At 57.8% G+C, this 12061-nt stretch overlaps 2 protein-coding genes across 2 annotated transcripts; one reads left to right on the top strand and one right to left on the bottom strand.

Annotated features, from left to right (window-relative positions):
- The first annotated feature begins 42 nt into the window (after positions 1-42).
- On the top strand, positions 43-1946 carry DXO (decapping exoribonuclease). Its single transcript, XM_014477569.2, is given in 7 exon segments — positions 43-158; positions 160-438; positions 601-836; positions 923-1142; positions 1264-1399; positions 1532-1626; positions 1712-1946. Coding segments are annotated over 7 exon segments (1191 nt in total). The 5' UTR covers positions 43-84; the 3' UTR covers positions 1863-1946.
- A 4-nt stretch (positions 1947-1950) lies between these two features.
- On the bottom strand, positions 1951-12044 carry SKIC2 (SKI2 subunit of superkiller complex). Its single transcript, XM_070360697.1, is given in 31 exon segments — positions 1951-2222; positions 2318-2458; positions 2638-2856; positions 2931-3041; positions 3194-3206; positions 3208-3267; positions 3269-3400; positions 3531-3591; positions 3594-3656; positions 3738-3885; positions 4208-4312; positions 4448-4585; positions 4736-4873; positions 5237-5467; positions 6763-6873; positions 6952-7164; positions 7348-7444; positions 7520-7666; positions 8003-8109; positions 8301-8385; positions 8518-8664; positions 9025-9170; positions 9364-9492; positions 9660-9850; positions 9952-10005; positions 10294-10368; positions 10472-10586; positions 10679-10796; positions 10896-11005; positions 11755-11858; positions 11933-12044. Coding segments are annotated over 31 exon segments (3732 nt in total). The 5' UTR covers positions 11955-12044; the 3' UTR covers positions 1951-2021.
- Positions 12045-12061: the final 17 nt, after the last annotated feature.

The raw sequence follows: 12061 nt of genomic DNA, 5'->3' as shown, positions 1-12061 counted from the left end.
GACTCGCTTAGTCCTGACTCGAAGTCCCTCTTCTCCAGCCCTTCTTTTTAAAGGGGGAACTTCCTTGTCCCCTCTCAGGACCTCATGGAGTCCAGAGGGACCAAGAGAGAAGCTGGAAAGATAGAGGTCGCTGAGCCTCGGAACAAGCTCCCCCGCCCAGCCCTCCCTGCCCACAGACCCTGCCCTCTACTCTGGGCCCTTTCCTTTCTACCGGCGCCCTTCCGAATTGGGCTGCTTCTCTCTGGATGCACAGCGCCAGTACCATGGAGATGCTCGCGCTTTGCGGTACTACAGCCCACCTCCCACCAATGGTCAAAGCCCCAACTTTGACCTCAGAGACGGATACCCTGATCGATACCAGCCCCGGGACGAAGAGGTCCAAGAAAGGCTGGACCACCTGCTACGCTGGCTCCTGGAGCACCGAGGCCAGCTAGAGGGGTGAGCAAAGCATACCACACAGTAGCCCTAGAGACCTGCACTCACTCTCTAAAACTGGGAGAGCCAAAGCTGGAGTGAGTCCTTATCTTACCCTATTCTTTGGAGAAGCCATCTGCGCTAATGCAGGTGTCAGACCTTCAGCCCCTAACTCCTCCTCCTCAGGGGTCCAGGCTGGCTGGCAGGGGCCATAGTGACGTGGCGGGGGCACCTGACAAAACTGCTGACAACACCATATGAGCGGCAGGAAGGCTGGCAGCTGGCAGCCTCCCGGTTCCAGGGGACGCTCTACTTGAGTGAGGTAGAGACGCCGGCTGCTCGGGTTCAGAGGCTTACCCGGCCACCGCTTCTCCGGGAGCTTATGTACATGGGGTACAAATTTGAGCAGTACATGTGTGCAGGTGAGAGTTGCCCTGATTCTGCCCCCTCCCCTATCCCCAGAGATCGAGAGCCCCCAGCCCTTGCTGCTGTTTCTCTCCTTGTGCAGACAAACCCGGAGTCTCCCCAGATCCTTCTGGGGAAGTTAACACCAACGTGGCCTTCTGCTCTGTGCTACGCAGCCGCCTGGGAAACCACCCTCTTCTTTTTTCCGGGGAGGTGGACTGCACAGACCCCCAGGCCCCATCCACACAGCCCCCCACCTGCTATGTGGAGCTCAAGACCTCCAAGGAGATGCACAGCCCTGGCCAATGGAAGAGCTTCTACAGGTTCAGGACAGGGGTGGACAGGATGAGAACCTTGTATGAAAAGCTTGGAAAGAAACTTGGGGAAGGAGGAGGCTGGAGGGTGGAGGAGGGGTCCCACTGACCCCCTTGCCTTTCCTGACAGACACAAGCTCCTGAAATGGTGGGCCCAGTCGTTCCTGCCAGGCGTCCCAAATGTTGTTGCTGGCTTCCGTAACCCGGAGGGTTTTGTCTGTTCCCTGAAGACCTTTCCTACCATGGAGATGTTTGAATACGTCAGGGTAAGGCAATGAGTTCCCACCTGCATCCCCCTGCGCCAACACCACAGGTCCATTGTCCAGGGACCTGCAGCCCACCTTCCCCTTCTTCCACCCTCACCACCGGCCTTCTGCCTCCTCCTGGGCTCTCTGCAGAACGACCGTGATGGCTGGAACCCCTCCGTGTGCATGAACTTCTGTGCTGCCTTCCTTAGTTTCGCCCAGAACACAGCAGTTCAGGATGACCCCAGGTGAGGCATTCAGCTCTGCCCCTCCCCTCTGGGGCCCAGAAACTCAGCCTCCAGCCCTCAATTCAGGACTCTATCTGCCCCCCAGGCTCGTCTACCTCTTCTCCTGGGAGCCCGGCGGCCCTGTCACAGTGTCTGAACACCGAGATGCACCCCATGCCTTCCTGCCTCCATGGTACGTGGAAGCTGTGACCCAGGACCTCCCATCACCACCCAAGACACCCTCCCCCAAGGACTGATGCTTCACAGGGGCTGGTCCTATTTCTGTGTGCACAGATAAAGGCGTATTTCCAGGTGGCTCTCCCTGCTGTGTCTTTTGAGCTGAGTCAACCCTGCCCAACACCTCAGGTTCACACAGGGGGTTTGCAGTTTATTGTTACATTGTAGCCAGGGGCCGGTCACTGGGTGTAGAGGCTGGCAGCAAAGACGATGTCCCTCCGTAACAGGGTGGCTGCCGTCTCCATCTTGGCACCTAGCACAGGTTCGCCCACCAGGCGGGCTGCCCCCCGAAGCGAGCGACACATCTCGGCCAGGCGTTGGATGCAGCGGACCACCAGGCCCTCAGGGGTCCCTGAGAGCCCTGCCAACTCAGAGAAGGGCTATGGGGGAAGCGGGGTGGGGAATGAATACGATGGACCCCGACAGCCTCTCCCTAGCTGGCTGTCCACAAAGGCCCCAAACCCTAGCTACTCACCATGCCCCGGGCCCACTCGTACACAACCTCAACCAGCCCGAAATTCAGCTCCCCAACAAATTCCTCCACGGTCTGGTTCAAACCACAGGCCGCCTGGACCTCACCAATCCGCTTGGCCACAGTCCGGACCCGTTCCACCCCCTGCAGACGGAGAGCAAAGGCTCTAAGCCCTGCCTTCCTGCTCCAGAAAGGAGGCCGGGATGAAAGGAGAAACCATTCCAGCTCTTAGGGACACTCAGAGGGCACCTGGGGAACATGTGGGCACGGACTGGGAATGCCATGGCCGAGGAAGGGAGGGGTCCTGGACGTCATCCCCATACCTGTTTGAGGGTGCTGGGGAGCTGATCACCAGGGTCCCCGGGGCTCTGGCAGACCAGGCCGGAGAGCAGGGCAGCGATCTCCTCAGGCCGCAGGGTGCTCAGTGCGTTGTCGAACATGAGCTCAGTGAGGAGCAGCTCGTGGCTGCTCATGGCACAAGCCACCCGCCCGGCCAGCTTCACTGTGCCTGCCTCGTCCACATACCCCAGGGTTCGCAGCACCTGCAAGGATGGTGGGTGTTGGGAGCCAGCAGACAGCTTCCCCGCCAGCCCACCAGCCCAGCCCGGCCCCCCACCTCTACTCGCTGGTGGTACTCCGGGAGCAGCAGCAGCGACTGGTCCGACAGCAGGAAGCGCAGCCGCTCCATCTCCTTCTGGATCTGCATCCTCTCCCGCAGCTTCAGGTACTGCAAGGAGCCAAGGGCAAGGGCTCGTGAGGCTCCTCCCTGACCTCAGCAGGGGAGCTGAGGACCAGGACTGGGACGGGGGCAGCCAGTCTGCAGGGGATGAGAGGGAAAGCCGTCCCTTCCAGCTGGGAAGCTCACATCCAGGGACCAACCTGGGCAGGGAACGGGACTGTGCACACACTGAGCCCCCCGGATCAGCTCCTCCAGCTTCCGGGCCCGGAGCCCCCTCGACCACAGACACATCCTTGAGTTGCAGGTCATTGACAGGGTCGAGGGTGGGGGGCCCTGTGGGGTGCGCCTGAGCCAGTCGTAGCAGTTCCTGGACAGCGGTGGTCACGGCCGCAGAGGGCGGATCCTTCCTGAGAATGGAGCTGGTCTTAGACCTGGGGTAGAGGCTTCTCTTCCTGTGGAACCCCCCTAGGACTGGGGGAGCCTCCCTGACCACACCTCCCCGCCACTCCCACGTGGTCCCTCCCCAGCATCTCTGACTTGAATTTTGGTTGCTGCCGCTTGCTGAAGTCCTCCAAGATCTTGTCCCCATTCAGCCGAGCACCTTGGTGGTGATGGTGGCCACGTCTCCTGGCTGGAGCTTGGCCACAGTGTGGTCACAGGGCCCTGAGAAGAGGGGAGAGCAGGGTCAGACCAGGCACCTCAGCCATGCTGTTGGCAAGAGCCTGGGCATCCGTCCACTCTCACCCTCAGGCAGGAACAGCTTGAATCCCACGAGGTCGTCTGGGTAGGGCACGTCTGGGGAGGCTGGCCCCCTCTCCCGTGGGTCCTCAGACACGGGCTTGTCACACAAGACCAGGGCTGTGAATACTCTGCTGGTGGAGTTCGAAGAGACCTAGAGGATGTGGGGAGGCCAGGACAGGGCAGTGTGAGGAGTGGACATCCAAGAAGAGACAGATCTGCCAGTTCAGGCAGGGAGCATGGGGCAGCCATATAGACTGGTAACCAAGTCAAGCAATCAGAGCAGACTTCGGGGACAGGGCCTGGGGAGAGGACAAGGAGACGAGCATGAAGTGGTGGGGATGGGAAGGAAAAGAGAGCTAGAGGGAAAAATGAGAGCACTGCTGAGTACAAATGGCTCCTCGCCAAGTGGGGAAGATGGGGATGGGGCTGGCTGCTCCCTCTGGCCTTGGAGTCCAGATTCCCACCGCCCTCACCTGAAGGATCACACCCAGTGCGTTCTGATGCTCCTGATTCTTCACAACCACCACCCTTCCCGCTGAGAGAGATTTCAGCCCATTCACAGACTCTATGATGAGGTGCTAAAGAGCAGGGATGAGAAGAAAGGGGATAAGAAATGTCACAGAGATGCTGGGACGAGGTTCAGGTGTACCCAGAGCGTCCCAGTCTCTTCCTCCCCGTCCATCACCCCGCCCCCAACACTCTCAGGCGCTCACCTGGATCTGGCTCCGGGTCTCAGTCAGTTCCTCCCCCCAGCTGTAGTACTCAGGCAAGTCGACGAGCTGGCCAGTCACCTCGGGCTCTTCCAAAGCTCCCAACTTCTTGGTCAGTTCAGCCAGAGCCTGTTCATGGGCCTGGGAGAAGCCAGGGTGGGTGTGAAGCCAGAGTCTCCGGGCCAGCTCTCTCCACTTTCACCCACTGGCTTCCAGAGGCCCACCTCGTCCTAGCCTGGCTTCCCTTGTCCCATATCCTGCAGGGCAACCTGGGCACACCCACTTCCTCACCTTGCTGTCCTTGCGAGATGGAAACTCTGAGAAGCTCCTCTTCATCATGTCCTCCACCCTGAGAGCATCCACCCGCAGCAGGTTGAGGATCATGGTGTACGTGAGGCGGAACTGGGACTGCAGCTGGGATGGCTTCCCCTGGGCCAGGCCAGAGACGCCAGTGAGGCTCGGGGTTTGGGGGAAGACCTGCTGCTCGGCTGTTCTACTCCAAGCAGCTGTAGTCCCAGCCCCACAACCTCGGGGCCCTAGACAAACTGCCTGCTCACCTCTGCACAACAAGGGAGCGAGACTAAATAAACAGACTCTCCAAGGTCCCACCTAGCTCCATATTCACAGTGAAAAGACTAGAGAAGACAAGACCCAGCCTCATCCTCAGATTGGCTCGCTCCTCCCCTGGCTTCTCCCAGACCAAAGGAAAGGAGAGAGAGAGGAGAGGGGAGGAGGGTGGGCACAGAGGATGCAGCAGGTGCCCAGAGCTGGCCTCGAGGTGCCCCGGCTCACCATCATCATGCGGTGCAGGTCCGCCATCTCGGGCACGCGGCCCTTGCAGAGCAGGATGACCGTGCCTGTGGGGTCCAGGCCCCTCCGGCCCGCCCGGCCCGCCATCTGCACATACTCCCCAGGGAGTAGGTCCCGGAAGGTGGAGCCATCGTGCTTGCGCATGGAGTCAAATACCACTGTCCGGGCCGGCATATTTACACCCATGGCGAAGGTCTCCGTGGCAAACAAGACCTGGGATGGGGAGGGGAAGAGAGGATCAGCTAAGGGGCTAAACACAGCTGTGGCCCAGCCCTGGCCGAGCCCACCTCACTTTGTAGCCAAGGCTAAGACCACTATACATAGTCCCAGACGGTTAACTCACGAGACCTCAGGTGACTCTCAAGGCAAATCTACAGAGTAGGTACTATTGTTTTATTTAGCTACCTATTTCTTTCCTTTCACCCCCACAGCCCACTCCTGTCCCCTCTGTCTATCTTTAATCTGTATCTTTTCATGTGAATGTGTTTTATAAAATATGTTTTTGAGTGTGTAATACAGTTTGAAGTAAAGGCAACACGTATCTCCTTCTGTTTTCTTCTCTTCCATGTAGTATTTTCAACATCCATCCATGTTCCTGTGATTATATCTAATCCGTTGCCTCCAACCTGCCACAGAACACCTTGTGGAGTGCGTGGCATATAGCTGCCTACCTGCTCTCCCAGGGAAAGGGCCCCTGGTGCCACCAACGCCCTGCCACCAGACAAGAGCCCACAGAGGAAGAGCAGACGTGTTCCCTCACCGACCAGGGTGAGAACTTCATTGTGATTTGCACTCAGGAGCGGAATTTAGGGACAAAGAGTAGGCACAGACTTGTCTTTGCCTCAAGAGCACCAGGTACACTTCAGACTGGCCACACCTGTACAAGGGTTCCTGTAATCCTTTCATCTCCTACATCTCAGGCAACACGTGGCATTGCCTACTTTCCTAAATTTTACCAGTTTTAATTACTGTAAAGTCCTATCTTGTATTTCAGTTTGCATTTTTCTGATGACTAATGACCTCCATAAGTTTATTGGCTTTTTAGTTTTCTCTTCTGAATACTGCCTGTTCACACCTTGTGTGCGTGTGTGTTAAGTCACTTCAGTCATGTCTGACTATAGCCTGCCAGGCTCCTCAGTCCATGGGATTCTCCGGGTAAGAATACTGGAGTGGGTTGCCATGCCCTCCTCCAAGGTATTTTCCCAACCCAGGGATGAAACCTGTGTCTCTTGTGGCGCCTGCATTGCACACAGATTCTTTGCCACTGAGCCACTGGGAAAGCCCCTATTCATACTTTATGTACCCCCATTTCAATATGTGAAACTTACAGTTCAGGGAGGTTAAGTAATTTGCCCAGGGTCACACAGTGAGTTAACAGTGGACCTGGATTTCCACTCAGGCAGTCTGGATCCAGAGCCCAAGTTCTCAGCTGATGCACTGTGCTGCCCACTCCCCTCCAAGAAGGTGATAAATGCTTTGGGGAGTCCCTCTCCCACCAGCACGAGCACCTTGACCAGGCCGCGGCTGAAGAGCATCTCCACAATCTCCTTGAGGATGGGCAGGATGCCGCTGTGGTGCACACCCAGGCCACGGTGCAGGAGCTCCGACATGTGCAGAACCTGTGGGGGCCGAGGCCCAGGGTCAGGGATGGGGCGGTGAACACCTGATCCCCACCGTCTCCAAATCCCCCTCCCCACCTGGGGCAGCTGGCGGTCAGAGCCGCGGAGACGGGCAAGGCAGCGCTGTAGGAAGAGGTGAATCTCACTCTTCTCTGAACTTGTTGTCAGGTCGAGGGAGGTGAGGCCTGAGGCCTGCTCGTCACAGCGGCCCCGGGAGAAGGTGAACACCACCACGGGCAGCTGTGCACGGGTGCGGAGGGAGGCCAGGAGGGACAGGTACACACCGCGGTCCTGAGGAGGCGGGGAGAAGGGAGTGGAGATGGAGTCCTTGAACAAATGGGGGCCAAAGTGGGGATGTGAAGCAGAGTCAAATCGGGCAGTGCTCAAAGCTCCACTCCAAACCCTGGGAGGACGAGGAAAGAAAGGACTCAGGAGAAAGAAGGGGTGACAGGTACAAAACCAGCCAGTTCTCACCTGGGCAGGCCCCCCCTGATGCGTGGGCTGCTTGGCCCCAAAGGTCTGGGCATGCTTGCTCATCCGCTCCTTCTTGGCCTCCACAGCCGCATAGTACCTGGGGCAGGGCAGGGCAGCCGTCAGTCACCCCCCGTTGGGCCCAGCCCTGACTCTCCCCATATCCCAGGCTTACCCCTTTGTGTGGAAGGCGCCACGGGAGTCCAGCAACAGGAAGAGCTCCCCCTGGGTCTTGGGGCTGTTCCCGGTGAAGAGATAGTGCTCCAGGGGCACTGGGCGAGCGACAGTGCTGATCACGTAGATCTGGCGACGCTTCAGCCGTCTGAGCAGGGGATGGGGGACATGACAGAAGATCAGGGCTGGGAGCGCGGGAAGGAACCCATGTGCCCGCCATCTTCCCCGCCCTGGCCTCGCCCTGATTTTCTGGGAGCCAGATTGGAAGGCTGTCCCTGTCACCCCGTCTCTGAACATGCAAAGTGATCTCAGCCCAGGTGGGATCCCACAACCTCCCAGGCTGGACGTGTTCCCCAGCCGCACCCCTTTCTCCTCCCGACCCCCAAGCTCTGACCACTCCCTCACTGGGATAGTCTACACCCCCACCTGAACTGAGGGATGCTACGGCACCCTTCACTCAAGCACCCCGGGACACGTGTCTTACCCAATCCAGTCAGCAAACTCAAGGGCATTGGGGACAGTAGCACTCAGAAGGATGATGGACACGTGGTCAGGCAGCATGATGAGTACCTCCTCCCACACGACCCCGCGCTGCACACAGGAAGGGAGGACAAGTCACCAGCAGCTTGGAGGGAGCTGCCCTTCTGCCCAGGGAAGTGGCACAAGGTTCCATGAGAAGGGACAAAGAAGGCAGTGAAGTTCCCAGGCCATATGGAACACCGACCTGCTGAACCTACCCCACAGGAGAGGACTGCCAGGACCTGGGGACCCTGTCCCCTTACCTCAGCATCATTGATATAGTGAACCTCATCAAAGATAACCCACTCCAGGTCCCGGATGACGTCCGAGCCACTGTACAGCATGGAGCTGGAGGAGAAAGGCCCCAGGCTGACTCCTCAGCAGCTCCTATCTCCACCCTCACCTCAGCCAGAGTGCTCTCCAAAGCGGCCTCACCTTCCTGACCAAAAACCCGCCCCATGCTGAATGCCCGCCTCTCACCGAAGGATCTCTGTTGTCATAATGAGGCACGAGGCTTCTGGGTGCAGCTGCACATCCCCGGTGAGCAGCCCCACGTCCCCAAACGTGTTTCGGAAGTCCCGGAACTTCTGGTTGCTCAGAGCCTTGATGGGCGAAGTATAGATGGTGCTGGGAGGAGGGCACAAAGTCAGCCAGGCCCTCCACACAGGCTCCTTGTCAGCACCTCCTCTCCCACCCTGACCCTTGCCAGCGGCACACCGCAGAGCTGAGGCGCCCCCCCAACCCCCTCTTCTTTACCCAAACTCCCCTCATGTTCCCCTTCATGGAATTACTCTGGAAAAATCCCGTCCCCCAATCCCTTCCCCAACGAATGCTGCTCATTTTTCTCTCCCCACATCCTGTTTCCCTCTGAAACCCTGCCTCAGTTTTTCCCTGAACCTCTCATCTAAAGGATGAGGCAGGGAGGTGGAGAAGAGAAGAGACACAGAAAGGACACAGGAGAGAACAGGGCTGGTGAGGGGCCTGTACCGCGTCATGTGTTTCTGGGCAAGCGCGATGGCATATTCAGCCACAACCGTCTTCCCCGCGGATGTGTGAGCCGCGACGAAGACTGAGTCGTGCCGCTCCAAGTGCAGGATGGCCTGTTTCTGAAACACATCTGGCTCAAAGGCCCACTGTGGGAGACAGAAACAGATGGGAGCACAGAAGGGACAGGGGTCTTCCTGCCTCCACCTCATGGGGCCTCCAGGGAAGGGGAAGAAGGCCAAGACCTCCGTCCACTGAAGGCACCTGGCCTCCAGTGGGGAGAGGAGACAAGGGAGTGGGCTGGAGGAGGTGGGGGAGCACCTGAGGCCTGGGCCACGCTACCTGGAAGGCTGGCTGGGGAATGAGGCGGTAGAAATCACCAACAGGGGAGGTAACATCCACAGGAATGGCCCACTGCTCCTGAGGTGGGGGCTTGGGAGGTTCTGGGGGGGCTACAGTTGTGGCCGCTTCCTGGAGAAGGAGAGGGGTGTAGGCCTGATAAACATACAGCCAGAAAGCTCTCTGTTACCACCTCTCCCAGAAGACGCTCCAGTCTTCCCCGGGGAACCAACCAGGCCAGCCCACCCTGTCTGGGACAAGGCCTTTCTTTCCTGCCTCAACCACCCAGAACCACCAACCTTCAACACTAGGTCCTCCAAGCTGCTTGCTCGGGCCAGAGGAACACTGCCAGGAGAGGCTGAAACAGTGTCCTGTCTGGGACCGCCAGGCTGTCCCACTGCCTCACTCTCATCCTCATCGCCCCCACCCAAATCCAAGGGCTCCAGCAGACGGCTGAGGCTGAGCAACCCGGCAGCTGGAGCTGAGTGACCTAGGAGCAAGGCAAAAATGGAGACCTGGTTGGATCCACCTCCGTTCTGAAGAAGAAGGGCACTGTCTCCCCTACAGCCCCATCTCAAAACTAAAACTCACCCTTTGGTGCAAAGTCCACGCCTTTCTTGAAGCCAGGTGGAAGAGTAAGGAGGTCTGGAGGACGGGGACAGAGAGAATCAGGGCTCTCACACACTTCTGTACAAGTCATACATTACATTAACCTGCAGGATGCTGTTCACAGCATACACGCTGTAGTTGAAGTTTTTTGTGACAGTCCTCCAACAGATGACAGTAAAGGTTGTTATGAAAGAGGTACCTTTTCCTAATTTGCTCAAGGGAACGGAAGAGGTAGCAAGGACCCAGTGACAGGACTTGGCCCCTCTTTCTCAGGCCCCAGGCACAGAGCCCTACCTCCCACGGTCCCTCCTGGCACCACCTCACCTTTCTCAAAGTCTATCTCCTCCTCAGCCTCCTCACGAGTGCTCAGATCTGTTATACTGGGCTCATCCATTCCACCTGGGGAGAGGTTGGATAAATAGGATTCATGGGGTGGGAGTGACATGAGAGGGGTGGAGACTAAGGGCTCCCTCCCCTCCCATCCCATTTCCACAAGCAACACCTGGCCAGAAAGGGTACTGTGTTGGATTCCCCCACAGGGACTGGGAGATGGGCGCTGGTGGCCGGCGAAGAGACAAGGAGGTTGTGGACGACAGGTTTGTATTCTCTAGCAGGACCTGAGGCAAGAGAACAGAGCGCCAGTGAGGCTGAATTTGCCTCTGACCCCACCTTCTCCTGACTCTGCTTCTGGTGGCCCACGACCACTTACCTCCTTGTAGCCTAGTATCTGGCCTGTGGTTGGGTGTCTTTGGGCCTGTAGGTCGGAGGGGACTGGGGCCCCCAGTGTGGCCAGGAGAGACCAAGGATCCATCTTCCTCTGCCATTTCCTGGACAGAAGCAAAGCAATGTTCAGGTCTTCTTTCTCCCCTGTCCCAGCTTCCTTCAGGGACCCACCTGCCAAGCCCAGGCCCTTCTAGACCCCTCACCGGGCTGAGTGCTCCACACCATGCAGAGGCAGCCAGGCTGGAGATGACAGAAACAACCGCTCTGCTTCCTGCTGCAGATCTGGGGCACAGGGAGGGAGGCCGTGGGGAAGCTGGAACAAAGGCACGAGGTAAGGGAAGAGAGTAAGACACAAAAGAGAAGGTGACGCGACTTGTATTTAAATCAGATATGATAGACGTCCCAGACTAGGACAATCAGGCTGAAACACTATTTTCCAAAGGCTATTCTGTTTTACAGAACAAATGGTCTGCAACTGAATTACCTAGGGTTCTGATTAGTAATACAGATTTTGGATTTCTGAATCTATGGACCTAAGAACTAGTATTTTTCAAAAGCTCCCCCACCAATTGTGTGTGTGTGTCTGGTGTGTGTGTGTGTGTGCGCACACTCAGTTGTGTTCGAACCCATGGATTGTGGCCCGCCAGGCTCTTTTGTCCATGGGATTTTCCACTAATCATGAGGCACACTGATATTTGAGAATCTCTAGTTTTAGGAAAAGGGGGTCCCAGGCCTAAAGATGAAGAGCCAGGTGTTCAAAGGGTAGCATCTCAGTCACCAAGAGCCCTGGTGCTTGGAGACAGAACAGGACTCCAGGGAGAAAACAGCAGTTTGAAAGAGCAGTTCTCAGAACTAAGGTTTCCCCGGGGCTCCTTGCTCTGTCTTCTTATGGGCTCTGACCCACTGCAGGTCCATTGGGTTGGAGTCTGTCCAGCACCAGTCTAGGCTCGGATGACAAGTATCCAGAGACAGGACAGCCGAGTCAGCTTAGATCCTACTGGGAGGACGATGAAGGAGGTTTTAAGCTCAACAGAGTCAAGGTTAGGGTGAAATGGCACTCACGGTGCTCTCTGGAGCCCCAGGCACATTCAGCAACTCCCAGCGCCCAGTGCATCCCAGCTCTACGGCCCGAAGGGGCAGGTCCAGGGGATCTGGGGGAGGTAGCACTACGGAGGAAAGGTCACAGGTCAGGGGTTAAGGGTCACTCGCTGTCTCCTCCGTCTTTCCACCCCCCCCTCACCGAGTCGCTCCGTCTCCATCATCCTGGAGCCACAGCAGCTGCCGGGCAGCGGGGAAACGTAGGGAGGAGCTGGAACCGGCGGAAGTAGAAGCGACTTCCGGCACACCAGGGCCTGGGGGCGGGGACAAG

This window comes from Bos mutus, chromosome 23, assembly GCF_027580195.1.
Source record: "Bos mutus isolate GX-2022 chromosome 23, NWIPB_WYAK_1.1, whole genome shotgun sequence".
Classification (NCBI taxonomy): Eukaryota; Metazoa; Chordata; class Mammalia; order Artiodactyla; family Bovidae; genus Bos; species Bos mutus.
This window is presented reverse-complemented; position numbering and strand designations above follow the sequence as displayed.